Source organism: Porites lutea, chromosome 1 (genome assembly GCF_958299795.1).
Source record: "Porites lutea chromosome 1, jaPorLute2.1, whole genome shotgun sequence".
NCBI lineage: Eukaryota > Metazoa > Cnidaria > Anthozoa > Scleractinia > Poritidae > Porites > Porites lutea.
The window spans coordinates 30,778,798-30,793,510 of record NC_133201.1 but is presented as its reverse complement, the minus strand read 5'-3'; the positions used below and the strand labels follow the sequence as shown (position 1 = coordinate 30,793,510).

At 39.8% G+C, this 14,713-nt stretch overlaps 1 protein-coding gene across 1 annotated transcript in view; it reads right to left on the bottom strand.

The window, feature by feature from the left end:
• Window positions 1–4,280: 4,280 nt before the first annotated feature.
• Window positions 4,281–14,713, bottom strand: part of LOC140948164 (intermembrane lipid transfer protein VPS13D-like) — a 142,362-nt gene continuing 131,929 nt past the window's right edge. Inside the window, exons 62-70 of the mRNA XM_073397390.1 lie at window positions 9,829–10,019; window positions 9,354–9,427; window positions 8,243–8,410; window positions 7,641–7,801; window positions 6,843–6,888; window positions 6,302–6,534; window positions 6,036–6,202; window positions 5,227–5,339; window positions 4,281–4,657 (exon numbers count right to left, since the gene is read on the bottom strand). Of these exons, the coding sequence (XP_073253491.1) occupies window positions 4,589–4,657; window positions 5,227–5,339; window positions 6,036–6,202; window positions 6,302–6,534; window positions 6,843–6,888; window positions 7,641–7,801; window positions 8,243–8,410; window positions 9,354–9,427; window positions 9,829–10,019 (1,222 nt within the window). The 3' untranslated portion in view covers window positions 4,281–4,588. The remainder of the gene's footprint in view (window positions 4,658–5,226; window positions 5,340–6,035; window positions 6,203–6,301; window positions 6,535–6,842; window positions 6,889–7,640; window positions 7,802–8,242; window positions 8,411–9,353; window positions 9,428–9,828; window positions 10,020–14,713) is intronic.

The following is a 14,713-nucleotide window of genomic DNA, read 5'->3' as shown; positions in this document are numbered from 1 at the left end:
TTTCATTGCAAGGATTTTTGGTGCTCTATGGAGTGATTACTGGCATTCACGTCAATCAAAAACTCGTCGCACAATTTCTGCACCTCTTTGCTGTCGACCCTCCAATTGATGACAACTATGAAACAGAAGCATGTGGCATTCCTCAGCTAGAAACTGTAGACCTAGAAACCCTCTCGCTGTTTAAATCAAGAACAGACCTGGCATGTCTGCGGGACCTCTTAAATGCCAAATGTTTTATTGGCAAAGCTCACACGTGGTTTGTGACTTCTGTGCATGAACGATTGTTTCAATCTAGCATATGTTGACATTCTAAATAAGTTAAAGCATGTGTTTATGTTGATGCAATATTTAGACATTATGGATAGTCAAAGGAGTAGCATCTGTCTATTTGGAAAATGTTTATTTATTCATTATCGAATTTGTGAAATTTAATTAAGACCCCCCCTCAACTTACTTGAGAAATCTAATGTAGATCCCCCCTCCTTTCCATTATTTTAACTTAAGGCCCCCCCCTCTGGTTTTAGGGCCCCCCTCCTGATAATTATTGCACAGTCCCAAATTTCATGCACTATAACTTTTGATCAAAACTTTATTTTTACATGAAATTTCTAGAAGATGTATATTTTTCTATCAAGTACACGTATTCAGAATTTCAATAAATGGTATGCCCTTTTTGTTTTTTTATCACATTCTGTGGCCGTTACGGCATGAAGTGGGATACAGCGTGTAGACCCACAAATGATCCATTTTGAGCTTTTTTATCACCTGGCGCGCAGGATCCAGTTCAATCCCCAAACAATATTTGTTTAGTTTAGGCGGCTGAAAAAAATATATTTTGGGCATTCACACAAAAAGGATAATCATCCCGGCCCCCATCCAGAGCAAGGCTTTTGTCATTACAAAAAAAATTCAACGAGCTGGGCGTTAATTGGCAGACTAAGTAGAAGTTTTTTTCCCATCTCAGGGGCCTCTAATTTTAAACATTTTAAACAGCTTTTCATGACCCCTTTTATTTGGCATGCTAACTATGTGAGACTGAGATTCCTTCTCGAGTCTCCTATTTTGTATCTAGCCTATTTTAAAACTATTTTAGCTGCTTTATTCAGGGCTTTTGGTCTTCCCCTTAGTTTCTTGCCTTCAAAACCTTCATTTCTCCATGATCATTCTACCACCCAACATTTGGATTTTTCCAGTTATTTTAGCCATTTCTGCAACAGATAAGCTCTCATGCAACCGAACATTTTTGCGCTGAGGGGGTATATCTTTCGTGATATTCATAAAAAACAAGGAAGGAGTTCGAGCAATTAGGGCTATGAAATACAAAAAATATGTGGCTGGAAAATACACTCGCGCACGCGCGCACCTTTGGCGCGGAAGTTCACAAATCGAATATTCGAGTCAAAAGATGGCACAACAAGTATGAAAATAGTGAATTATATTGAAAGGCACAACTTTTGTTTAAATTATTTGCTTACCAAGTCCAATCGTACTGAAATACAGACTTATGAAGTAGAGGAACGAACTTCTGGGACACCCTGTTCTGTTTATTATTTCTCACGCCAGTTTTATCCACAAGAATTGTTCCGGACGGTTTTATGTGCTTATTTTCTGTTCTGAGAAATTCTCAACCTATATCTGACGTTTGCTGTTTACCGTAAACGTGACTTTTAATCTCCCTATTTTCAATTTTTCTGGGTGGCAGGTAAATGTCTTCCTTTGCAGGGGGCTTATAGCTGGGATGCCGGATTGTGTCAGCCATGGGACTATATAATATTCAATCTAGGAGCTGGCTGCTAAAAAGTACAAGACCCTAGATATTACGAGAACTCAAACTTTATCCAGTGTTGGATTTTTTTAAACACAAAATAACGTTGATTTACAATAACAGCAGTCACATGATCTCAAAAGCAAGGCAGCACATGTATCTAGGTTTTTCTTAGCCAAATCATATTCTTCTACGTTTCTAAAAAGATGGTATGCAGAAACTAAGTCGGAGAGGAAGGAAGTCGCTGCTGTTATTTTTCCATGACTTCTTTATTCTAAAACTCCATAGTGAAATATACAACCTTGGCAATTTTTATCTCATATGATAAATTCTAAACAATTATAAAATGAAGGCTTCCAAAAGAATGACAATGCATTTTCCTCTAAGAAAAACATTTATATTCCCCGAGTGCTCTGAGAATATATAAGCAAACCCCTTACAGAGACCGTTGTGTTACGGAACCAGGAGATAGATCAAGGCTAACGCAAACATATTTAAGTCTTCAATCAGTGTCCTATCTTGTCATCATGTCTTGGAATAATCTAGGCTGCCCCTTTATCTTCCATGTAATAGGCCTTTTGCAGCTACAATGAGGGACGGAAGTGTTGAGACACTTCTTCAAAATGGCCCCCCCTCCCTCCCCGCCCTGTGTACCCCCTCCCCTCTCCCAAAAACCAATGTTGTATTTAAGACTCTCAAGTCTTCCTTTCACTACAAACAACATTGATTCGGGGGTGGGGGGATTTACGGCATTTAAATGGAATGAAATAATAAATGTATGAAATCGTTGATAAAAGCATCCGTTTTAGACAAGTGCGTCAACTACTTTTGCCCCTGGTTGTAGTCACTCATGTGGTAAAAAACCGCCCTGTTAGAAAGAAGGGGCGCACTGAAACAAGACAGCTGACAAACTGCTGACATCATTTAGAAAATGTAGCTTCCTTTGTTTTGTGTCTCGTTCCAGTGCACCTCCAGCTCTCAGTACAGCATGACGGTTTTGTACCAGGTGAATAACTTGCTGCAAAGGGCAAAAAACACAGTAACAGGCCTTGCGTTTCGTTTCCACAAAGCAGATAGCCTGTGTACAGAGCCCACTCCCCTCAGGAAAAATTCCCTTCTCCGATTTTTCCTGAGGGGAGGGGGCTCCGTGCACAGGCTACAATGCAGATCACATGACGATAGTCAAAACAACATTCTCTTTCGGACATTATCATTTTCAATCATGAGACAAGGGATCAAATCTCTTTAAAAATTTTAGGATATGATCTACAATGAGAAAACAAAAGATACAAGCGACCATTGTCTGTTGAAACCAAACGAGGCCCTTGGCCAACCCTCGCCGGAAATGAAAAGTATACAATTCAACAAACTGAAAAGTCCTCATAATTATTCATAATTTTAGACTCTCATCAGTCTCTCACGACTGATTCTCCTCTTCCTTGTTCGTACGCTCTCTTCACTCTTGCCGTGTGAACAGCTTTCTCTCTCGACTGGTTGAAAAGCAGCTGCTAGTAGTCTACGGTTATTTCTAAATCGCAATTTTAAAAGAAAAATACTTTCCATCCCCATCATAAATTATAATATTTTTTTTCGCCAAAAAACGTAATTGAACTTTCCGTGCACAGATTCGTAAAACGTAACTTTAGCTATCGACAAAGCGATAAATGTAGAATTTTAATTTATCTAAAATAATTCTCTGCCGATTACTGCTTCATTGCCTAAATATATGTTATTAAACCAAAGCTAAACAAAGTTTAGCTATTTAAATACAGTGAAACCTGTATTAAGCGGACACCCTCTATTAAGCGGACAGTAGCCGAAGTCACCAAATCTATTTCCCTTATTTACTTTAAATGAAACCTTTATTAAGAGGACACCTCTATTAAGCGGACGCGGACACCTAAAAACTAGCTGATCGAAATGGTCATTTTTATTGTTGCCAACCTGTATTAAACGGACACTTGTAATTAAATTCCACCACCCAACATGCCAGACACCGAAAATGCTAAAGATTGCCTCGAATTGTCACCCACAAATTTTTCGATTTTTACTTTAAAAAACGTTGACGAACTTATTTGATTAGTTTCCCAGTACAGTATTGTTTTCTATTTCGTTTTGTTTGTATAGAGCTTTTTTCACTCATCTGATTTCTTCAAATTTGAGTTGCAATCTATGTTTAAGGTACTATGATCAATTGGTCAACTTTGATAAAGAAATTCATGCAAACGTATATCGTCATAGTCTCTGGGATTATTCTAAACGTTTCCACTGTTCATTTGAATGGCATTTGACACCTCATATGTCGTTATCTATTGGTACCTGTATTAGGCGGGCACCCTGTATTAAGCGGACACTACAGCTTCTCCGAGGGTGTCCGCTTAATACAGGTTTCACTGTATAGCTTAGAATGTCCATTCACGTATAGAGCTTTGAAATTAGCTGGTAGTTTGTGCCAATTTCGTGCAAAAATTAAATTGGATGCGTGGAACTGAGGTTTTAATAATCCCCTTTTAGTCCATTCGAATAGAACTTGTCTGATGGATGACCGGCACGAGCTATGCCTGTTCAACATTTGCTGGTCCACAGCTCTCTTTCTCGCGCCCTTGTTTAACGATATTAGGCCCCTGATCAAACCAACTTGTTCGATCCAGGTTTATGAACCCACCCGCTGACTGATGGCTGATCGGATCATACTTTTCCTTATGCATCAAAGAGTCTGCAACAACTTAACCCTTGCAAGACATTCATTCGCCATTAGACTCTTCCTTTCGTTACCTCTTTTGTTGGGAATCAGATATCTCTGGCAGCGCACATCAGTAACTTCTAAACTGGAATGACGGTCTGTTGTACCTCATCATAAAGATTCTTGGCATAGTTGATCTTCTGCGCCACCTGGTTAACAAAACACGTGTGAGCTATAACAAATACTCCGTGCATAAAATGGCACAGGAACCGTTCACTGGAAAAGTCAAACAATTTCGGGCTTGAAAAAATAGTTTTAAAGTTAATCAAACTTTTCAAGCTCCAAAATTGAACGTAAGGGGAGCAAAATGCCGTCCACTTGTAAACGTTTCTTTACTTAAGTTCAGTTCTTAAATCCGAAATTCTAGTAGACCTCTCCCGCATTCAGCTCTAGTGAGCGTACAGAAAAAAAAAAAAGAGATCGAGGGTTATGTGGACAATTTCATGCAAATCGCTGATTTTGTCACCTTTAGCTCTAGTTGCTGCGTTTGTACGCAGGAACACGGTAACAGTCCATACGCTAACTAAAGTCTAACAGTTGTGTGAGTTTTAGATTTCACGGTACGCCTGGTGAATAATCAAAGTCGAATCGAGTTTAGCGAACCGACCGCGGTAAGGGCCCCGCCCGTTTTCTGTAAAATCATAGGCTCATTCCGGTCAGAGGTTTTTTTCACTCTCTTGACAACTGAAAAAACCATGATATCTGTCTTAGCACAAACCTTCTGCGCCACATTCTGCTGGTCGCATCTGACCCGTTTGCTTGGGTTTTTAGACGGTGTTGGCACACTGCTGTGGTCCGCTTTCATCACCAGCTCGATGTAACTTTTTCCGTCTTTTGAACATAAACAAAATGGTAATTAGATCATGTCTTAGCGTGCGTACATGATGCTTTGAAGAGTAAGGGAAATTTGGAGAGAAGAAATGAGATAAACGTTATAGCTCTTCAATCTTCCACCGTACTTCATAGATTGATACATAGAGCGCTGAAAACATCAACAATTGGTTCACAACAAGGCTAACTCAATAAAATCACCAAAGTACACACAAGAAAAACGAAGCACCCTCAAGCTGTCGAATTAGAATTTCTAGCTGTTCTAAGAGGGGTTAGCCACTATACCGTCTATCGTATCTTTGATTATAATGCTACATCTGATTAAAAGACCAATCGATGAGACGAATATGTATTTTTGGCCTTAACGAATTGACGCAGCCGGACACTTCAGAAATTCCAGTACTTTGCTACAAGTTATTGGTCAATCAAAGCCAAATTCGTAAAAGAAAGGCGGGTCTGTTCATCCTCGTCCCAGCTCTTAAACACATTAAAATAAGAGCATATAAGCTTGCCTATTGAAGGCTATAATTCATCTCTGCTCTTTATAATTACAGTGCATTCAAGCATTGCTTCATATGAAGGCTTTCTGCTTTCAAAATTAAAGGCATTAGCAACTTAAGCCTCTCTTTACACTCACCGCGCTAAACTCAAACTTCTAGCAAAAAATAAGTACGATTTTTAACAAACGGATCTTACCAGTGGATAGAGGCTGACAAACGTAGAGGTTTGAAAAACGCACAAGAAGAACAAGTGACTCCGGGGAAGGGGTACCACGTGCTCGGACAAAGTACACACCCTTTGTAGTAACGATAGCCTTTTCCTGGTCTTCTCTGTCACGCCGAACAATCTCCGACAGAACGAACCTGGTGAGACATCAATATAGTTTCATTTTACCCTACATAAATAACACAAAATATTGAAAACATCACCTTTTACAATAACATGAAGAAATGAAGTCTTACTTTTCATTAAAATTGCCTTCATTAAGCTTCAGCACGATTTCTTGACCTTCCGCATGAGTCGCCGCGAATCTTGGAATAGCACCACTTGGTCCAAAACAGTTTCTGCGCAAGCGTGAAGGTTTTGGCATGAAATTTCTGGAGCTACGTGTCGCTTGATCCCGGAGAGCGGCTGCTGCACCCGACACGAAGTCCAGGACTCCCGTGGTTGCTCCCACAAATGCTTTTCCGAAACCCTGAAAGATAGAATATTTCGCTTTAACCTTCTATCCAATAGTGGACATTTTGCAGCTAGTCACTCAAATGGTACAAAACAAAGCTGCCATGCTGGAGGGCAAAAGGCTAGACGTACTGGGAGAAGACAAACAAAGGACAAATTACTAGATACAATATGTAACCTCTTTGCTTGTCTAGCCCCGGTGTGTCCCGGCTTTTTTCCCAGCATGGCAATCTTGCCCCACGCGGATGATATGCTGCAAGAGCCTCTTAGCCCCTACAAACGAAAGGTTACCCACACATCAATAACACGTGAAAGCGCACTTACCGACACGCCAGAGTCATGACCGCCCACTATTGGCTGTGTTACGATACAATACAATATTCTTTATTTAACAAAGGTGACGTAATAACCCAATAGTTATCTAACTTACGGCCTTCACAACAATACAAAATACACATATAAAAACAATGCCTAATCAGTAATATACGCCTACAACAAGAGAAAAAAAATAGAACTGGACAAATGTATAGTTTAACATAGATATAAGATGATATAAACTAATTACCTTCTAGTACAGTTACAACAAAGAGAAAAACGACAATCATAACACATTAATTCTTCAAGATGAGAAACGTTACTAGCAAGCTTAAGGAATAGGATAAAGAGTTTACGTTTAAAATTATTAAATCTACATCAAAAAATAATAGAAGAAGGAGATACACACGCTATATGCTTAAAATCAGTGTCAAGGCAATTAAAAAGAGTGGTAGCAGAGTAAGCAAATGTGCGCTTTCCAGAATTAGACCAAGGGTATGGAACTTGAAGATTAGAAGCACAAGCTCTGGTGCGCAAACCAGTTGAACGAACGGAAGACAAGAAATTGAATTTACGTTTAAGACAAAGAGGAGCATCAGGATTATTAAGAATAGTAAATAAAAGTACAAGTTTTCTTAGTTTTATAAGGTCAAAAATAGGCAGCCATTTGAGTTTGGAAAATAAGCTTACAGATGGTTGAGAGAAGTCGGCATCAAGGAGCAATCTAGCTGCACGTTTTTGAAGGAGAAGAAGACGAGACAATAAATAATTGGAACAATTACCCCATGCACAGGATCAATAGATAAAGAGGTGAGTCCGACGACTAAACCCGTCTCAAGGCCCTTGACGCCTGCTACAAAATGATCCTTGGAACTGCCAAGCCTCTCCGCTCTTGTAGCGTCACGACTCTTCTGGAACCATGTGTCCATTGACGCATTCCAGAGGACATCTGACAACGACCTAGTGATCTAAAAAAGATGAATAATAATTATATCAAACATGAGAGAGCGTTGTATCCGATATCGAACACTGGAAAGAAGAGCACTTTTTGACAAACGTTAAAGTATTTGATCTCTTGATAGAAAAAAAAGTTTGAGCAGGGAATAGCAAAGTCCTTCTGTGAGGGAGGTTACCAGTTCGATTCCAGTAGTGACCTCAAATCCTTTCTTCGACTTATTTCCTTTCAGTGTAGCCTCAAGTGGCTTTAAAACGGAGCACTAATGAATAGAGGGGGGTAAAATGAGCGCCCTGTCGGCCTCTGTTGCAATGGTGTTACTAGTCACCGACGTAAGATAAGGACTTTTACCCTCTAGAGCCTTTTTTGATTTGAACTAAAATTTACACAGTGAAGCAGTTGATTCTGCATGTGCACAATAGCTAGACCACTCTATTAGCATGCGTTTACTTACTTTAGCTACGCTATCAGACACGCCATGGGCCACATTTCTTAAGAGTCCTCCAACATCACCTCTCTTTACCAGTTCTTCTAGGCCAGATGAAACGTCATTGATAAGTCCCATGGGATTGCCAAGAAAATCAACTGAGCCTAAGATAACTACCCCTTGACTGCGAATCTTCTATAGAAACAAAACAATTTGATTTCTTACGTTACTAGAGAGAGACTCCAATGGCTATATAAAGTCGTGGAGTTCACGATGGCATAACATGGCAATGCTGGATGTAAAATTTTCGCGTGCGTCAAATCAACTTTAATGAACAGTGCTTTTGCCTTGAATGGCCCCAATCCGCATAAAGATGGTAAAGTCGATCCCAAGAGTTAAAACACTGTTAGGAACATGTAACTGCAACTTTTCCCCAACAATTCAGTTTTCATACCACAAAATGATACTCCATTATAGGAAGGTAAACAAAACTGTGAATAACACTTTCAATCTACGATTAACGCTCATTGGTCTTTCATAGCAAGGCTGTCATTAAGGGAGGTAACATTTAACACCTATTAGGCATGAGCTCACTTGATCTTACGGGTGATCAAAGTGGGAAGCTAAAGATGACACTATCAGTGTTGGTGAGATGTTATAGGTGAACTTTCACTTGGTATGGCTGCTTAAAAACTGACATCCCTATATTGGCGAACCCTTGTTCTGATGAAGCTAATAAAGTAACACCCCGAATATTGAAAAAGCATAACAATTTCGTTGTGACTGAAAATTTGGGCCGGATATCCCGATTGGTTTCGGCGAAATTCTCTTTGAAATATCCCAATTTTTATAAAGAATGTATGAGCTCTTTAACCTTTTTTGCCACCCAGTAATTTTGTACTCTTTGATTGCTGCTATTTTCTTTGTTATTGATTGCAAAGAGCTTCACAAACTCCTCAAATTAACCAGCTCTTTCAGTTTTTGAACCTAATTTATATATTCGACAACGTGTTCCATGGGTTAACTCGTATGCTAATGAGCAAAAATGTAAACAATGACGTAACGATAAATTCTTCGACAGTGTTTATCCTAGAGTGCGGCATTGTACTTTTTGTTTTCGTTTGCTTCAAGTTCTTACCTCAATGTAATGTTTACTCATAGAATCCAGCAAGGAGGACATTGTGTCAAATGAATGAGAACGAGAGAAAGACTCTACAATAAAAGGAGAAACAAACAAAATAATTCGTTTTAGAAAAAAAAAATCATGCATGGATAATGATAACTGGACAACATAATCCTGAGGACTTCAAAATAAAGGTAACAGAAAACATAGGTTAAGAAAGTGACATGCAAGAAATTGGAAGGAAACGTATGATAAACAAATCTGTTTTGTAGAATTTAAAAGTCATTTATTCAGTATGTTTTTGAACATCTGGTCTGGCAGTCTCAATTGTAGGTTAAAAACCCCAAAAGAGGGTGCTTTCTCTAAAGAGTAGGGCCAAAACTTCTGGTTCGTGAAAGAAAATGATTGGACCCAGCGTTAAAATACACTTCGAAAAAACACATTCCCAATTTACCGGAGAAATACCTATGTAAATGTGTTTGTGACGTACCTAAGTCTATAGAAGCATCCTCTAAGTTGACGAAGATAAGTCTGATAAGTCCTAGACTGCTTTTCAGACTCTGTAAATCTTCAGGCAGTCGACGCGCACTAGATACCGAAAACGTGAGCTGAGTAGAGTTCAGCTGAAGATGCTCAAAGTAATAACGCTTTAACGAGGTTGGTGAACTCGGGACTCTGGATCTGCAAAATGTAAGAATTGTGTTACAATTTCGTTATAGATCACGAACAATAGATAGTTTTTACTTGACGTCACGTCCGGCATTTTGGTGTCAGCAACAAAACAGCGACCATGTTGGTGTCCAAAACCAATCCTGGGGAATGAACTCTTTTCTTATGCTAAAGCTTTCTTCTGTTCACATAAATTTGCATAGATGCTGGAAAAGTGAGTGAAAAGGCTGTATACATTCTTTGGATGATGTACAGATAACATTTTACTCTTCAGTTGTCAACCATCCTTAAGGTGGCTCGATACAGTTTTTCAGGGTCAATACCTCCCAAGTTTGAGCATAAACTACGTCGCCATAAACAAAGTTTTGGAAAAATGGCCTCCACAGTTGTATTAGATAAAGATGAAAATTTGTTTTGATCAGGGTTGCAACGGATCGGAGTTGTCATATCAACGAAATGACGCTATTGCCTATTATTAAAAACTGAATCATTGGATAATACAGTTCAAGACTTTTCATTGGCTTAGCTATCATGGTATATGGGCTAATATACCATAAGCTACAAATATGGTAAGTGTAAGCGTCAGCTTAGAATTAAAAGGGAGCTAAAAAATTATCGCTGAGGAAACAATGGCTGCCGGTGAAAATCGCTTCGCGCCGGAGTTAAATGAAAAAGAAGTCCTTAAACTGTTACAAAATGCAACACCAGGGAGCACAAAGAAAGCCACAAAGTATGGCATGAAAATGTTTCAAGGTAACAACTTCAAAACTTTATTTTGACAATTTAAGCATCTGTGTTTATAGTTTAATAACGCGAAGAAAAACAATGCAAGTTGAGATAATTTACAAATTAATTAAGTTAATTGGTTACATTTCACTAACCTTTTCAGACTGGCTTTTGACTTCTGGGAACAAATTTAGTGTTACACCAATCGAAGAAATGAATAAAGAGGAACTCAATGCTTGCCTCAAAAGTTTTTATACATCCGCAAGAAAACAAGATGGTCAATTTTACAAGTCTTCTTCCTTGAAGGCAATTCGTGCAGCCATTGACAGGTATCTTCGCATGCATCCACACTCCAAACAGTTCTCTATCGTCTGCCGACCCTGCTTTTACCGAAGCAAACAAGATCTTAGACGCATTTGTCAAGGAACTAAGAAAGTCTGGAAAAATTAGTGGTGCTGTACATAAAAAGGCCATCTCGAAACAGCAAGTTGAGAAGCTCTTCCAAAGCGGAACTTGGTCCAGCGGACACCAAAGATCCAGCACAGCTTCAAAGAACATCGTGGTTCTACCTCGGCATACACTTCGGAGGACGTGGCAGAGAAAACCAGCGAGGTATGAAACCTGCCATGCTTGCCCTCAGAGCTACTCCACAAGGAGAAGGGTATTTTGAGCTCACAAAGTTTCCCGGCTCGTTGCCAGCGACGAAAAACTATCAAGGTGGCCTTTCCGATGCCGAAGATGAGTCGGACGCGAAAATACTTTCTGTGCCAGAATCTGCCAAATACCCGGTGAAAACCATAAAAAATTACTTGTCTCACTTGAATCCTAAGTTAGATTGCCTTTTTCAGCGTCCACGGGAAAAAGCAAGAAGCTTTAATCCTGACGAAGATAAAGTGTGGTACTGCAATTCGCCTCTTGGAGTGCAGCGGCGCCGAACATGGCGGCCACGAGTTTCAAAGCTCTGATTTTAGTGTTTTATTTCTTACTTATTTGTTCTGAAATTATTTCTACTTGGAATCCAATCGATTGCCACCATCATGGGCCTTGCCAAGAAGCTCTCAGGATTTTTCCTGGCGCATATTTTGTTCATTACGGCCGATTTGCTGTCACTGGACGAGCTTCAATTTTTTTGGTCGCGAAGCGCTCTGGATTTCATCGCGCCAAGATTCCCTTGGTATCTTGGACAAAGCACGGATGTACATCTCTGCTAATTCCCTGTCACGGCCCGCCTCTAAACATCACAATTTTTGGAGACATTTCGATTAATCCTGGTCCGGAGACTTTAATTCAAAACAGTTTGAAGTGGCGAAATGAAAATCTACCGAATATCTTGGATTTGCATATGAATACTCGAGTTATAACATACACCCGTGCTGAACTACTTGGCATTCGTCGCGCGTCTCGCAGTTTTGTTTGTGGATCAGTTCTCCATGATTTAAAGGTAAACGGACTTCTGAGGTTTAGAGGATGTCGAGCTGGCCGACGGAAGATATCTGTACGCATTTCTGATCGAATAAGTCATACTACTTGCCGTGACAGAACCACTTCTCGCACATCTGTTTGGGTTCCTATTGTTCCTGAACAACGTTTTCGTGTTGGAAGCTATTTAAAATTCTGTAGTTTGAATGCCAGGTCTGTGAGAAACAAATCGGCGGACTTGGTTTCCTATGTTAAATCAACTGGAGCTGATATTTTCGTAGTAACTGAGACATGGCTCTCAGAAATTGATGATGCGTGCAGAGCCGAAATCACCCCACCCGGGTACGAGCTGTTTGATCACACGCGATCTGATCGATCTGGTGGTGGAACTGCTCTATTGATAAGAGAAAATCTACATGCAAGTCGTGTAGATGCTGGTGAGCGCACTTCTTTTGAGTTCTCTCATTGGATGGTCGAGTTCCATTCGCGAAAACTACAGATTATTATCATTTACCGTCCACCCTATTCGAGTAACCATCCTGTCACGATGAGTGTATTCTTTCCTGATTTTTCGAGTTTTTTGGAGAGTATCATAATGTCATCTGTACCTTTACTGATAGCAGGCGATTTTAATATCCACGTAGACGTTCCGGGGAACGCAGACTGTGTTTGTTTAAAGGAGCTGCTTGAGTCAATTGGCCTTCAACAACATGTAAACAAGCCAACGAACGAGTCAGGACACACCCTGGATTTGATCATTACTCGACAATGCGACTCCTTATTGGCTAACATCCCTGTTACTGACTGTCTGTTTTCTGATCACTCTACTTTGATCTGTGATCTAACCCTGGACAAGCCACCACTCTCGAAGAAAAAAATCTCTTTCAGGAAGACTAAGGTGGTTGACGTTAAGCTGTTATGTGATGAACTCTCTACAACTTCGCTTTGTACAGACAGCCCTGATGCTCTGAATGATCTTGTTAAATGTTATAATTCTACATTATCTGCGGCTCTTGATCGTCATGCTCCACTTGTCACTAAGTTTATCACAGTCAAGGAGGGAAAGACGGAGAGCTCAAAGAAAATGGCGTCGATCTCGAAGTGTCCGTGATTTGCTTGAATTTAAAAAGAAGAGGAACTTTACAACCTACCTGATGAATGAAGCCCGTCGTAAGTTTTAATCAAACTTTATTGTTGAAAATAACTCCAGTTAAAGGAACCTATTCTCGGCAACAAAGAGGTTGCTAAATCAAGGTCATGAAGTACCTTTTCCACCAATTAGTGACAAGCTGGCTTTAGCCAATGAAATGGGTAGCTTCTTTGTTGAAAAGATTGACGCCATCCATGTCAAATTGGACAGACCAGCTGATTGTTTGCATGATTCCCATTTTGACTATGTGAAAACGTTACCAACTAGAACACTCGACAGCTTTATCCCTTTAACTGAAAGTGCAGTTAGCAAGTTGATTGGCTGCTCTCCGAAGAAGAACTGTATATTTGATCCGATGTTAACACCTATGGTGATCAGCTGTGCTGATGTGCTATTACCAGTCATTACTAAAATGATCAACCTGTATCTTAATTCTGGAGAATTTGCGGATGATTGGAAATGTGGGCTTATTAATCCTATCTTGAAGAACACTGGATTGGATTTGCTGTACAAAAATTACAGACCAGTTAGTAACTTACAATACGTTTCCAAGTTGACTGAAAAAGTCGTTTTTAATCAAGTTTACGATCACATGGTTTCAAATGCTATTTTTCCTGCCCTTCAGTCTTCTTAAAGGCAATTCCATAGCACTGAAACTGCACTTATCAAGGTGATGAACGATATTTTGTTAAAGATGAACTCTCAACATGTCACTATGTTAATTTTATTGGATCTTAGTGCTGCCTTTGACACTGTTGATCATCGAATACTTGTGGAGAGGCTATCTGACGAGGTTGGCATACGTGGGACTGCTCTGAATTGGTTTAGATCGTACTTGTCTGATAGAAGTCAGCGCGTTTCTTTACATGGAGTTCTTTCTCGTCCTTTTGACTTGAACAGCGGGGTACCCCAAGGCTCATGTTTAGGGCCTCTGCTATTCATAATATATGCGTCCAAGCTGTTTAAGATCGTGGAACATTATCTTCCAAATGCTCACTGTTTCGCAGATGATACGCAGCTGTATCTGGGTTTTAAACCACTCGGCAACACTGCCCAAGCTGATGCTATACAAGCTATGGAAAAGTGCATTAACGCGGTAAGGAAATGGATGATTCAAGATCGGTTGATGATCAACGATGATAAAACGGAGTTTTTGTTGGTCGGCACACGACAACAGCTTGATAAAGTAGATTCGTGTCCCATTACTGTGGGCAATAAACGTATCAGTCCAAGCCCATGTGTTAAAAACCTTGGATTGTGGTTTGACATCAACTTAAGCATAACTGATCATATAAACAAGGCTTGTAATGCGGCATTTTACCATTTACATAACTTGAGACGTATTTAGAAATACCTGTCGACAGATTCTTTAATTACTTTGGTTCATGCTTTTATAACGAGCCGTCTTGAC